Here is a 14,235-nt window from a genome sequence, read left to right as displayed (position 1 = left end):
AAACCTTGACTAAACTAGATCTTCTTGCTGCCTATCTACTGCCCAAGTGGTGTAGAGCAATTTTAGTGAAGGGAGCTAGTGGAAAAATGGCTTGGATCATGCTTGCACGAAGGTTCAAGGTGGGACGGCAATGGTGGACTCTTCTTCACCATTTTCGGCTGGATTTTGAGAGGTGAGGAAGAAGATGAACAATCTGTCCAAATGAAGGTGTAGTGGTCCACTTAGGTGAGTTAGTGGAGCACTATGTGAAAATTTAATGTTAGTTTAATCTTAAATTCTCAATTTCTCACATTAAGCTCCCAATTTTTGCTATTTACATTAGGTACCACCAATTTAATTTTTCATGACATTTCCAAGTGTAATATCATTTATTTTTTATGGACAATTAGGTCAAAAGACAACTCGGGGTGTCAAATGACCACAATGCCCCTGTTCGGGTTGCATTCCCGATTTTTCGGTAATAACGAGTTTTGTCGTTTTCTCGGTTTCTCACTTTTCTTTGTACTAATTAATTAATTTTTCTTTGATATTTCTTATGATATTTATACTTTAATAGGTCTTTAATTATGTCTAAAAAATATTTTCTAGGGTTTCCCGTGATCCAGGACTAGTCAACGATCCTCGTTGCAACTTCCCGATGCAGTCACCCATCGCTAGGGTTCTCGGCTCGTTTAACTTGGTTACATTTCATTGCTATTATTTTTTCTTTGTTCTTCTTGTCTTTTCTTTTCTTGTATTTTATCATTTTATGTCTCCTCATCTATATCTAAGTGTAGTTCTAGGCATTCTAGCTATTTGGATAGACACTGGTCACCGGAGCAGTAGAACGCACTACCAAACATAAGGGTGTTACATTAACGGTAGGCGAAATTCGGTAATCCATTAGATATACTACAGGATCATATTATACCTTACGGAGAGGTAAGGTGTGACACTAATAGCCTTGAAAAACCTAATAAAAATTGTGATTAAGATTAAAAGAACATTTTTTTGTCTTAAAAAAGAATAAATCTGATAGCCTAAAGATACTAAAGAATGAACAGTAAATATAAATTAAAATAAATTTGTCTTCTTTACTTTTTAAATTCAAAGGTCAAATCGAAATCCTAAAATCAATGGTCAACATCAAATCTTTTAAAAAAATACTATCAAAATAAAATAAAATTAAAGCTAAAAATAAAAATAAAAATAAAATTCAAAATTACAATTGCGGTTGAAATTAAAAATCAAGATTTGATGAAAGGTTTAAAGTTAAAATTGAATATAAGAATCAAAATTAAATGTTATAATTGAAATCAAAATTTGTTCAAATTTGAAAATTGAAATTAAAACTAATGTTAAAATTGACATTAAAATTAATGTCAAAATTGAAACAAAATGAAGCTTAAAATTAAATTGTAGACAATATTAATAGAATTAACAATTTGAAAATTATTTAGAATGCGTAGATAAAATATGGTGTTTACACTTATAGTACAGTAAGTATTCACAAAGAAATCAAATCAATATTTTGTTCTCATTAAGAAACTTTTACGTATATTCAGAAAACTTGAAATATAATTACAAAACCCAGTTGGCATGCAATAGTCAATGCTCAATATTTTTTAGTAAGTTATAAAAAAGAGAGATATGAGAGACACAGAAGCATGCAATCCTTAAGCTGTAACACTCATATTTGTATAGCCTAGTATATTTCACTGTTCCGGTGATCGGTGTCGGTTCGAACAATTGAGGGGATTAGAACCATACCCAAGACAATTATAGAAGCCATAAACATAAATAATTAGTAATGTCCAATTAGTTAAGTATAAACAAGAAAAACAGAACATAAGAAGTTAAACGAGCCGAGAGTCACAGCGATGGGTGACCTTCTCGGGAACGACTGCGAAGTCGATTTAAACTCAAATTTCGAACCGTAAAAAGTGACGCTGCAGTCCTTAGGACCCTTATGAACACAATGGAAAAGAGAAAATAACGAAAAAGAACTGTTAAGCTAGTCAAATAATTAGGTCAGGGAGCCAGAAGAAATATTAGATTATTTGCAAACCGAGTTGAACCGACGAGGGGCAATTTGGTCAATTGACCCCGAGAGCCGACTCCTGACTTAGCTGTCAAATAAAATAAGAAAAAAGAAAATTTCAAAATCGATAATTAAATTAAAGAACTAATAGAAAAATACATAAAAAAAAAAGAAAAAGAAAAGTTAAAAAGGTAGTGACATCATCATGGTGACATCACCATGGTGACATCACCTATGAGGTCATAAATAATTTTTATTTACTTAATATTTTGACTAAGTCAATTAAAGGTTAAATATCCAAAATAAAGAAAAAAAAATCATTTCCCTCATCTTCCTCAAGCTAGCCGAAACTCTCTCCCTCATCTCACCATGAATGAAACTCCATTAAAGCTTGCACTCAAGCTTACAATTCTTCATTAAACCTCAATAGCTTCCATAGAAACCTCATTAGAACTTGTTTTAGTCACTTGAGAAGAAGATTGAAAGAGGAAATAAATACAAAAGGTAGAGATTTGAAGGAATTGAAATTCTAAGAAAGGTTAGTAAGCAAACTTGATAAATTTAGTTTGATTTCTACATTTTTAGCTTGATTAACTTGTAAATAAACTTAAAATGAAAAGAAAAATTTGTTGAGGGACCATGCCTGAATTTCGACCAGCATGTGTATGGGGGTTTTATTGCATAGTTTGATTGATTTGAATGGGTATATGAACCTTAATTAGTTGAATGATTCTAATTAAAGGCATTGAATTAGCTAAATACAAGGAAATTGTGAACTAGGTTGGACACTTAGGGTTTAGAGACAAAAAAAAGTGAAAAATTGGTAAATGATGTCTTGGACCTAGTTTAAGGAAAGAAATGGTCAATTGTGACCTAATGAGGTGTGTCGGGAGTGTTTGAATCAAAAGCCAATTCGGATTGAGTGTGGTCATGCTGCTGGCAACATGACCAAGTCAACTTTGAAGGACCAAAAATGAAAATTTACAAGTCTAATTGGTATGAGACCAATTGGGAATGAAAATAGACACTAAATGACACAATTTTCATTTAGGAAGCATGCCCAAAAAGTGACCAAAACCTAGTGAACAAATTGACCAAACTTGAAAAATCACAGTCTGCCTCTATACAAACTGACCAAATGAACAGTGTTTGTTCATTTGGTCATAACTTGAGCTATGCAGGTCAAAATGACCTGAAATTTTACCAGTGGTTAGATGAAATATAGACCTAAAACTTTCATGAAGAATACCAACCCAAATTATGCCATTAACCAAGTCATTTGGCCACCCAAATTTGGTGACCTAAAACTGCCAGAACCAAAAAATTGCCCAGAATTCTGGGTTGAGTCTAATCTGGCAGCCATGGTTCAAATGGCTATAACTTGAGCTACAAAACTCCAATTGGAGTGATTCAAAAAGGAGAATAAACTTAAGACAATAAGGAACATTTTCTATGAATGAAGTTTTGCCAAATTCTAACAGAAAAGTGACCAATGAAACAGTGCAACCTTATACTCTAAAATTGGAAATTATCGAATTTACCTAAAAGACTTAGAATTTGAAAAAACAACCAAAACCAACAAATTTAGTGACCAAAATGTGGTATGTGGGTGAAGTTGGAATTCCCATACCTATTAAGCCTTAGAAAGTCAACAATTTGACTTGAATAGTGTAGTGAATAGTAATCCCGAAATACAAAATTTCAAGAACGTCGAGTTTAGCACGTTAGAGCTAAGTAAAAGTGAAGTTAAATTTATTTTTGGATTTATGCTAAGTTATGGTACTGAAACACTGTAAAATTGTGTGTTTTAGTTAAAAAGAATACTGGAAAAGAACCAGAGGAACTGAGTTAAGGCCAAGAGGCGACTCGCTTGAAGTTTGTGCACAACATCATTATGCTTTAAAATTCATTGATAAAGTGAATGAAATATGTATTTTACTTTTGCTTTGAATTGTGAAAGTTTATTTGTGATATTATTTATGAAATTTTAATTTAAATTGTTGAAAGTTATTGTGTATATTTGAAATGACAATGTTTAGCAAATTGTTAAGATAAGTTTTGAAACTACAGTGTCATGACCATATATTTGAATACCTCACTAGCATGACTAGTGGGGGTAATTAGTTTCGAATTTTGATTCATTCTCTGGAGAAGTGTTGAGGTGTGCCAGTAGAAGAGGATGTGAATGGATATCCATATATTTGAGCTAGCTAGCCTTGTGATGTGATTTCTCTTTAGCTTTTGGCTATTGAGATTCTATTTGTTTCGAATGACATGATCTAACTATGGGTTTTATGAAATGTGATTTGATACTTCAAAATGAAATTGTTTGGGATTAAAATCTCATAATGCATGATTTGTATTTAATTCTCATGTTCAGTCAAATTTTTGAATAAATGTGATTTAAGTTCTGCATAAAAATTATTTTAGTATGTTGCGCACCACTGAGTCCTAGTTCTCAGCGATAGCTTTTATTGCTGTCACAAATATAGAGACTAGAGGAGCAGCAGACTGAGCTGCTGAGGTTGAGAATTTATCAGCTTGAAGTTATCGGGTATAATTTATACCCTGCCTGTGAATATTTATTTTGATGTATGTATTGCACATAAATGTATGGACATGTAAATCAGTCTTGAGCAGTTTGTACAAAGTTTGTATAAAGTTGTAATAAAATTTAGTTTGAATTTTCATACTGTAGATTTTGATATGATGTATATATATAGATTATTGTCTTTAATGAATGGAAATGTTTTATTTTAAATTGAATGAGATTGATAGATATTATTTTACTAATTATTGAATTTTGGAAATTGAGAAATGTTTACTGTTAAATTTTGAGATTTGAGAAATTATTGAGATTGATTGTGAAATTGAAGTAGTGGTTTAGAAAATTTTGAAAGTGTTTTTTTTTTTTTTTTCAGGTATTTGAAGAACTGTTTTATCAAAATACAGACGAAACTCTAACAAAATTTTTATAAATTTGCGGAGAAATAAAATGGACCAAAAAAATATTAACTAGTTTTAATGTTAATTAAATGTTCTAGTTACCTATAAGAAAATGCTCACCACTTAACAAAAGTAAGAAAATTATTTTAAAATCTCTTGTAGGGTACTTAATGAGTTATCGATAGATGAAGTGCGGTAGTTTATTAGGTATTCTACAGGATCATGTTATGCCTTACAGAGGATTTAGGTGTGACATAAGCATTGTTAATTAGTGGTATAAATAAAACAAAAACTTGCGTCCTTTCCACTCAACATCCACCCTACAATCTACACCGAGAAACAATTTTTTTTTAAATCTTAATTAGTGTGTATTAATTACCATTTCCATAATGATCTCCAAATTCTTTAATTTTGCAAAAAAAAAAAAAAATCCTTAATTAAATCTAGTTTATTATGAACCGAAAACATAATTATATCAAATTCGTGCATTTAATAAGTGAGTTTCACTAATATATATAATCGGATTTAAATAAGAAATATTCAAGAAAAAATGTGTTAATGTGAGTGATATTTGATCAAGAGAGAGTGAAATCATCGGACATTTCCCTTGTAGACTTCACGTCCCCTTTACTAGCATATGAAGAGTAGAAATCTTCATCGCTATCTTTCTCTTTCACTTCATTAATTCTCTTAACAGCCTCCTTTAAATCCAACCTTTTCTCCACATCCCCTTCACAACAAGTCATCCCAATTTTCAGTAGCTTCAACATTTCACATTCACTATTCTTTGTTCCACTAATCTCCTTGTCAATCACTTGATTCTTCCATTGTTCTTGGGGAACAGCATTTAACCAACTTGCCAAATGCTCCTCAGTTGTTATACCTTGTGGCAGAAAGTTTGCTGGGAACTTTCCAGTTAGAAGCTCAACAATCAATATCCCGAGACTCCATACATCAGTCTTCTTGGTAATCCTACCTAGTTGCAAGTATTCAGGTGATTTATATGCAACCATGAGTTCTTGAGCATCCTCTTGGTTGATAACGGGAACTAATCCATAATCTGCAAGGAGGGGCTCGTAGGATTGATTGAGAAGAATATTAGATGATTTAAGGTGGCCATGAGCTGCTATTATGCTGGGAAGCTCTCTATAAAGGTATGAGAGGCCTTTAGCTACTCCTTTGGCAACCTTTAATCTGGTTGCCCAATCCATGCTTGGTTGGCCTAAAAAAGAGTAACGTTACAATGTAGTCTTTGTGAGAAATTAAAAAGAGAAAAAATTTCATTTTTTGGACCCTAATATTGTAAGCAAATTGAAGTCCAGATAAAACATACCATGAAGATGACAAGCTAAACTGCCATTCTCAATATAATCTGTGACCAAGAGTTTCTCTTCCTTCCTATAATAATAAGCAACAAGAGGCAGTAAATTAGGATGGCGCAATCTCCCTAACCTCCTCATATGTTCATGAAATTCTTCTTTGCCAACATTATTCATTTGCTTAAACCTCTTAACAACCATAACTGGTCCAGTTGAAAGAGCAGCCTTGTAGGATGACCCAAAGCAGCCACCGCCCAAAATCTCAGCTGAGGCTTTTAACAAGTCTGGCAAATCAAATCTTTCCCTGTCATTCCTCACGAAAGACAACTTTGTTATCTCAGCCTTCTTTCCCCCAGTCAGCGGTTGTTCTGATGATGAACCCCCTTGACTCTGGTCTAATTCTTTAGAACCTGTTTTCTTTTGATGGTTTGATGGTGGTGGTGGGGCCTCTATTGATTCGGATGTTCGTTTCCGACGCTGAAGGAGGATGAAGGCAGCTGCAACGATGGCTGCTAGTGCTACCGCCAGAACGATAGCCACCCCAACTATACTTGCTAAGGGGGGCTTTTTAGAGTTAGATTCACCGTTTAAATCTGAGCTTGTATTGAAGTTGGAGGTGGAGGTGTCAGAACTAGTGGAGATGGTTGTGGTGGTGTTAATTGCACTGCATTGGCTCAGTGGCTGCCCGCATAAATCTTTGTTCCCTGTTAGCCAATCAAATAAAACATTAAAAGACGAGCGCGCGCGTTGGATAGACTAAGCAATACCCACCCATGGATTCAAAAGCCCACTACAGCAAATGTTGGAATTAATATCCGTAGTAGAAAATTTTAAAACATTAATTTTATATAAAATTAATTTTACAACATTAATTGTATAAAACAACTTTAATTTTATTATTGTAAAATTAATATATAGCAATAATATAAATAATTAATATTAATAGTAAAAAAAAGACATAAAAGTAATTATTGTTCATAGCAATAATTATTTCTGCTAATATATATATATATATATATATATATATATATATATATATATATATATATATATATATATATATATATTGTGCAGCCACCATAATTTTGATGTAAAATACTTACGAATATAATTTTTTAGTAATATACAATAATTCATATATTGTTGCTAAAAATATAAAATTTATTGCCTTAAGTTTATTGCAATAAATATGATTTTTAGACCTAGTCCAGTTTAAAAATCGATGGAGGCAAAGGATTTAAGATTTGATCAAGGTCAAACTAGAGTTCAAACTGGCCATAATATAAAATCCTATATCATAATATTGTCAGTTTAATATAAGATCACATTATTCAATATATATAAATGTCCATAAGTCATGTTATAATCATAATTAATTAAAAAAATAAATATAACATAATTGTCTGTATAAATTAGGTTGAAAATATCTATTTTATTTTCTATTCTATTAGCAAACAATAGCTCCATTAATGAATAACTCATTTATTATATATGTCTAGCAAAAACTCCAAACAATGCTTATCTTTTAGCTAAAACAATGCTTATCTTCTAATTAGAATAATGAACAGAACAAAATAAGTAATTATAGATAAAAAGATATAATGGATACAAGAATCATTAATTAATTACTTTTGGATGTATAAAATATTTTCCTATCTTATTTTCAATAATTTTTATTTTCATTTTTTAATTTATTTTAAGAAATAATTATATAGGACAAGTGTATATGTATCTATAAACATTTTTTTTTACAGTTTAAGATTGATGCCATGATCATTTCAATTTTTTTTTTAAAATGTAAATTAGCCCTAATTCAATTATATAACCCTAAATTTCCTAAAACAAAGTCATTTTTATCAAATCAAGTGAATAAAAAAAAATAATAAAGACTCACCAGAATCATTAACTTGCAACGAGTCAAACGAGTTACTGGGCATTTAGTTGGGTCACTAGGCTTTTGTTGATTTTGATGCCACATGGGTTTTTAGGGTAAATTGAACCGTTTAAAGGATTGATTCGCAGGTTTTGTGATCTGACTGACCGGGTCAAGCCGGGCTTCAAAACTATGAGTATAAGAATTACTTCATATTACTGCTAACAAATTGTCATGTTACTGCTAAAAAATTGCCATTACAAGTATTTTACAACAAAATTGTAATTATTGCAAAGAGAAAAGAGTTATAAGTAGCAATAGTTATAGTTATCAAAAGATTATCAATGGTAACAACAGTAAATAATAATTTGTGTCGTATCTTTTTATGTACTATTAGTAGTAATTTTTCATGTTGCTACTATATGTTAACTTTATAGCAGCAAAATTAATGTTGCTGCAAAATTTTTGCTACTAAGTCTAACATTTATTGTCGTGGCCATTTGTACATGGATCCACACAAACAAGTCAACGGTAATTCTGTATAAGAATAACAAACAAAAAGAAATAAACATGTATAGATAAGTGGATCTTACAAAATTAGAACTATCAAATAATTATCAAGCAATTTTATTTTTCAAAATCTAATAACTGAAATTGCTTATATGTTTAACTCTTTCAACTTGTCATTTCATGCAATATACCTACATAAAATCATAGCTTTATAATAAAACATTTTACCATCAAAATATAAATTATTCTATATATATAATAAACAGTTTTTGATTGTTAATTATAATAGGTTTTATATGTGATCAACCATAATCAATAATTATAATTAAACTTTGTATATACAATAATTATATTCTAAAATTTCCAAATTTTGCTTCTATGTTTGTTTGTTTTTTTTTTTTTTTTTCTCCCTTTTCCCTTCTTCAATTCATCTTTGTTTCCTTTTCTGTTTACAATTTTTTTTTTAATCTTAATATTATTTACATTAATTTAAAAATTAACTATTCTAATGCATTAATACTTTATCAATTTTAATTTAAGGATTTCATTAATTTTGAAAAATTTAATAAAATAAATAACATTTGAAAGTTTTGATTTGAACTGAATAAAAAAAATAGAAAGAAAATAATAAAAATATAAAGTTTTATATTAGCAAATTTTGTAAAAAGAAACTTTTTTCGATTAATCAAGGATTTAGTTAATTTTAACAAATTTAAATAAAATAATATATGACAATATTCAATTATATGCAAAGTTGATAAAATATGGGATCATAAAATTTTTAAAATTATAATGCAATAAAATTTTATTACAATTTTGTAATAAAACATTCTAATCTTTTTATTTTATTTCTATTTAAAAAATCACTTCTTTTTCACGTTTTATTTATTTTATTAAATTGATTAAAAAAAATTAAAATTTATGGAATCAACTCCGCCTAAGTAGTTTGCGCTTAGCCGATCCCAAGCTCGGATAAAGGAGGAGGGTAGTGGTAGATGACAACCAGCGTAAAAATTTCGTCATACCTTATGATATGGATTCAAATGATATAAACGTTGGGGCGTCCTCTACTTATGACACGCTACATTGGAGCCCGAGTGTAGTGAGAAATATGCAAGGGGTGTAGGGCGTTCATCGAAAGCGAGGCGCCATGCCGGTGCCCGGGTGTGGTATTAAGTGAGCAAGGGTTCCCACATCATGGACGGGTGTGGGTAAAGAAGTTAGTCCATAGGACAAATAGTAGAACAGATAGTGGAACAGAATACAAATTAGACATAAAAAAAACAATAGAAGATATCATAGAAGGAGACCAATTAGGAAGGAACAGGATAGGAGGAGGATCAGGGTTGGTACTTGGAATGTTGGATCACCTACAGGAAAATTAATGGAGCTTGTGGATACCTTGGAAAGGAGAAGGGTGAATATTGGTTGCATTCAGGAGACTAAATGGGTAGGAGAGAAAAGCAAGAAAGTGGGTAATTTAGGATACAAACTGTGGTTTACCAGAAAGGAGAGAAACAAGAACGGAGTGGGCATAATCATAGACAGGACATTGAAAGACGCTATAATAGCTATGAAAAGAGTAGAAGATAGAATTATACTAGTAAAAATAGTACTAGAAGGAGAAACAATAAATGTAGTTAGTGCTTATGCCCCACCAATAGGACTAGATAGTGAGAGTAAACAAAGGTTTTGGGAAGATAAGGATGATTTAATGCAAAACATACCGAATGAAGAGAATGTTTTCATTGGTGGAGATTTGAATGGACATGTAGGAAGTGATAGGTAAGGTTATGAGAATGTTCATGGAGGTTTTGATTTTGGCAGTCGAAATGAAGAGGGAAAAAGTATCCTAGATTTTGCTATGGCATACGACCTAATACTAGCAAATACCTACTTTATAAAAAGAGATTCACATATAATGGCTTTCAAAAGTAGGCAACATAGAAGCCAAATCGACTTCCTCTTAATTAGGAAGACAAATAGAGCTCTATGCAAGGATTTCGAGGTCATTCCAGGAGAGGCTTTAATAAGTCAACATCGGTTAGTGGTCTTGGATATCAAGTTTAGGAACAATTCAAGTAAAGTCAGAAGAAATAGTGTAGCTGGAACAAAGTGGTGGGAGTTCAAAGTAGTAAAGCAAGTGAAGTTCAAAAATGAGTTTCTCGAGTCCGAAGCATGGAAGCTGGATATGGAGGCCAATGATATGTGGATATAAATGGCATCAAAGATTAGAGAAATAGCTAGAAAAGTACTCGGAGAGTTTAAAGGATATGGACCACCCTCAAAAGAGAGATAGTGATGGAATAAGGAAGTACAAAAGGCAGTGAAGAGAAAAAGGGAATGGTATAAGAAATTACCTAAATGTTATAATAATAAGGCATATGAACAGTACAAGATAGCAAAGAAATAGGCAAAAAAGGCAGTTAGTCAAGCAAGAGCACGGGCCTTTGAAAAGTTATATGAGAAACTTGAAACTAAAGAAAGGGAGAAAGATATTTATAGATTAGCAACGAGGAGAGAAAGGAAATGTCAAGATCTTAATCAAGCTAGGTGCATTAAGAATAAAGAAGGAAAAATGTTGGTGAAAGTTGAGGACATTAAAGAAAGATGGAGAAATTATTTTAATGATCTCTTTAATAATAGTCAAAATGGTAATAGCGTGAATATAGACTATAGAACAATTGAAAAGAATGTGAATTATACTAGAAGGATTAGATCTTTAGAAGTAAAGGAAGCACTTAAGAGAATGAAAGTGGGTAAAGCCTGTGGACCCGATGGAATACCAATTGAAGTGTGGAAGTGTTTCGGAGATATGGGGGTGGCATGGTTAACTAAATCATTTAATAAGATTCTAAACTCAAAGAAAATGCCTGATGAATGGAGGAGGAGTATTTTAGTACCTATTTTTAAAAATAAGGGAGACATAAAGAGTTGCTCAAACTATAGAGGAATTAAACTTATGAGCCATACTATGAAGTTGTAGGAGAGAGTTGTGGAGCATTGACTACGTCATGATACTTCTATCTCTCTCAATCAATTAAGCTTCATGCTTGGTCGTTCAACTATGGAAGCGATCTTTCTCATCAGAAGCTTGATGGAGAAATATAGAGATGTGAAAAAAGATCTACTCATGGTTTTTATTGATTTGGAGAAGGCTTATGGTAATGTTCCAAAAGATGTCTTATGGAGTGTGTTAGAACAAAAGAGGGTATCTATTAGGTACATACAAGTGTTGAAAGATATGTATGAAGGAGCAACTACTATTGTGAGCACAGTGGGAGGGGACACAAGAGATTTTCTGATCTCAATTGGATTACACCAAGGATCAGCTATAAGCCCTAACCTTTTTACATTAGTTTTAGATGAATTAATAAAACATATACAAGAGAGTATTCCTTGGTGCATGATATTTGCATATGATATGTTCTGATAGATGAGACGCGAGAAGGAGTCAATAGAAAGCTAGAGCTATGGAGAAATACTCTAGAGTTAAAGGGCTTTAAGTTAAGTAGAACGAAGACAGAATACATGCATTGCAAGATTAGTGAAGGCCAAACTGGTGATAGGGAAGGAGTTAGTTTGGATGGAGTGGTACTGTCCCAAAGTAATCACTTTAAATATCTCTGCTCAGTCCTTCAAGTAGATGGGGGATGTGAGGAGGATGTTAGTCATAGGATTAAAGCCGGATGATTAAAGTGGAAACGTGCCATGAGAGTTTTATGTGATCGCAAGATTCCCAATAAGTTGAAAGGAAAATTTTACCGTACAGCCATACGACCGACTATGTTATATGGTAGTGAGTGTTGGGCACTGAAGGAATCGTATGCGTCTAAGATAAGAGTTGCGGAGATGAGAATGTCAAGGTGGATGAGTGGCCATACTAGACTAGATAAAGTCCGTAATGAAAGTATTAGAGAAAAGGTAGGAGTGGTGCCAATTGAGGATAAGTTATGAAAAGGGAGATTAAGGTGGTTTGGTCATGTGAAGCGTAGACATACGGAAGCTCCAGTTAGACAAGTAGAGCACATTAGGTTAGAGGATAGAAAGAAAAAAAGGGGTAGACCTAAATTGACTTGGAGGAGATTAGTACAACATGACCTTGAAACATTACACATTTCTAAGGATTTAACCCAAAATCGTTTAGAGTGGAGAAAGCGAAACCATATAGCCGACTCCAAATTTTTTACATAAAGACTTAGTTGAGTTGAGTTGAGTTGATTAAAATTTATGAAATCATTTAATTAAAATTAACAAAGTATTCATTTTAATTTTTCAAATTATTATAAAAGTAGTTGCTAATAATATTAAAATTAAAAAAAAAATTGCAATGAGAAAAGGAGAAAAAATGGAATCTAAATTCCGTCAGAAAGAGAAGAGCACTTATCCCTATTACAAGCTAATCTAATTGTGGATCCAATACCAAAGTCTTATCATTTGGCATATTGATCAATGTCTTGAAATAAAACGACATAAGGTCTACAAAGCGATTATTATTAACTCACCAGAAAATGATTTGGAATCCATCTTCCTAAGGGTTGTAGGAATTGGCCCCTCCAATTCATTGTTTGATACGTCGAATGATTCAAAATTACTTTCTGAAAAATTCGGCAACTTCCCTGTAAATTTGTTCCCTTCAAGCCTCAACTCTAAAAGCTTTGGCAGAGTAGCAAGCGATGAAGGAATGGCACCTGTAAACTCATTTTCTGCCAGGTGTACTTTCTTCAACTTCAACAAACCTACAAATGACAAATTGGGTTAATGAGCACTTAATTGCAAATAGATTTTTAAGTACCTACTTTTAGGTAAAACAAACACAAAACACATACCTTCAAAAGCATCGCTTGGAATCTCCCTGGAAAAATGGTTATTTGACAGGAATATGGCTCTCAATGACCTGAGTTTCTTCAACTCAGGCATGGGACCATCAAAACCATTATTCATGAAGCTAAGAGTTCTCAAATCTGACAAACCTTTTAGAGTTTCCACATCAATCTTGCCTGTTAATCCCATTTTCTCAAGCTGTAAACCCCTAACGGAACTTTTAAGACAAATAACACCATTCCAATTTGATACGTCCCCTGTGCATGGATTGGTGTTGTCACTCCAACTGGCTAATGCCGACGCATTGGATAGAGAACCCTTGAATTTAAGAAGGATTTCGGCGTCTGTCAATCCTAAACAGACAACAAAATGCATTGATGATAGAATGAGAAAAAGAAGAAGAAACAAGGGTTTATCTATAAAAGCCATGGTGGCGATAAAGGGTGGCGCGCGTGTTTGTGGGGCGGCGTGCCCGCCCCTAACAGGCATATAGGAGCAACAATGGGTACTGTAAAGATCGGTAACACTGTTCTTTGGGGGTTGGAGATGAAGCTTAGGAACGTGGAGGAATTTTGATCGCATAAAGAAACGAAGAGAGAGAATGAGAAAGAGAAGAAGAGAGAGGAAGAGAGAAGAGGGTACGTACTAAGAATAGGAGGATTTGGACAAGATGGTTTGCGCAAGGGCAAAATGAAAATGGGCTGTAATGAGGTTGACCAAGTCTTTGCCCATTGTGTTTGGCA

The 14,235-nt window shown here is 32.6% G+C and overlaps 1 protein-coding gene across 1 annotated transcript; it reads right to left on the bottom strand.

Moving 5' to 3' along the window:
- Window positions 1-5,541: 5,541 nt before the first annotated feature.
- On the bottom strand, window positions 5,542-13,981 carry LOC131171274 (pollen receptor-like kinase 2). The gene is made up of 5 exons (XM_058130737.1): window positions 13,498-13,981; window positions 13,174-13,407; window positions 6,928-6,989; window positions 6,300-6,858; window positions 5,542-6,203 (listed from the first exon to the last, which is right to left on the bottom strand). The coding sequence occupies exons 1-5, from the start codon at window positions 13,979-13,981 to the stop codon at window positions 5,542-5,544; spliced, it is 2,001 nt and encodes a 666-aa protein (XP_057986720.1).
- Between the last annotated feature and the right edge of the window lie 254 nt (window positions 13,982-14,235).

The sequence above is a fragment of the Hevea brasiliensis genome, chromosome 12 (genome assembly GCF_030052815.1).
Source record: "Hevea brasiliensis isolate MT/VB/25A 57/8 chromosome 12, ASM3005281v1, whole genome shotgun sequence".
Lineage (NCBI taxonomy): Eukaryota > Viridiplantae > Streptophyta > Magnoliopsida > Malpighiales > Euphorbiaceae > Hevea > Hevea brasiliensis.
The sequence above is the reverse complement of the archived record's forward strand: the minus strand, read 5'-3'. Positions and strand labels throughout refer to the sequence as shown.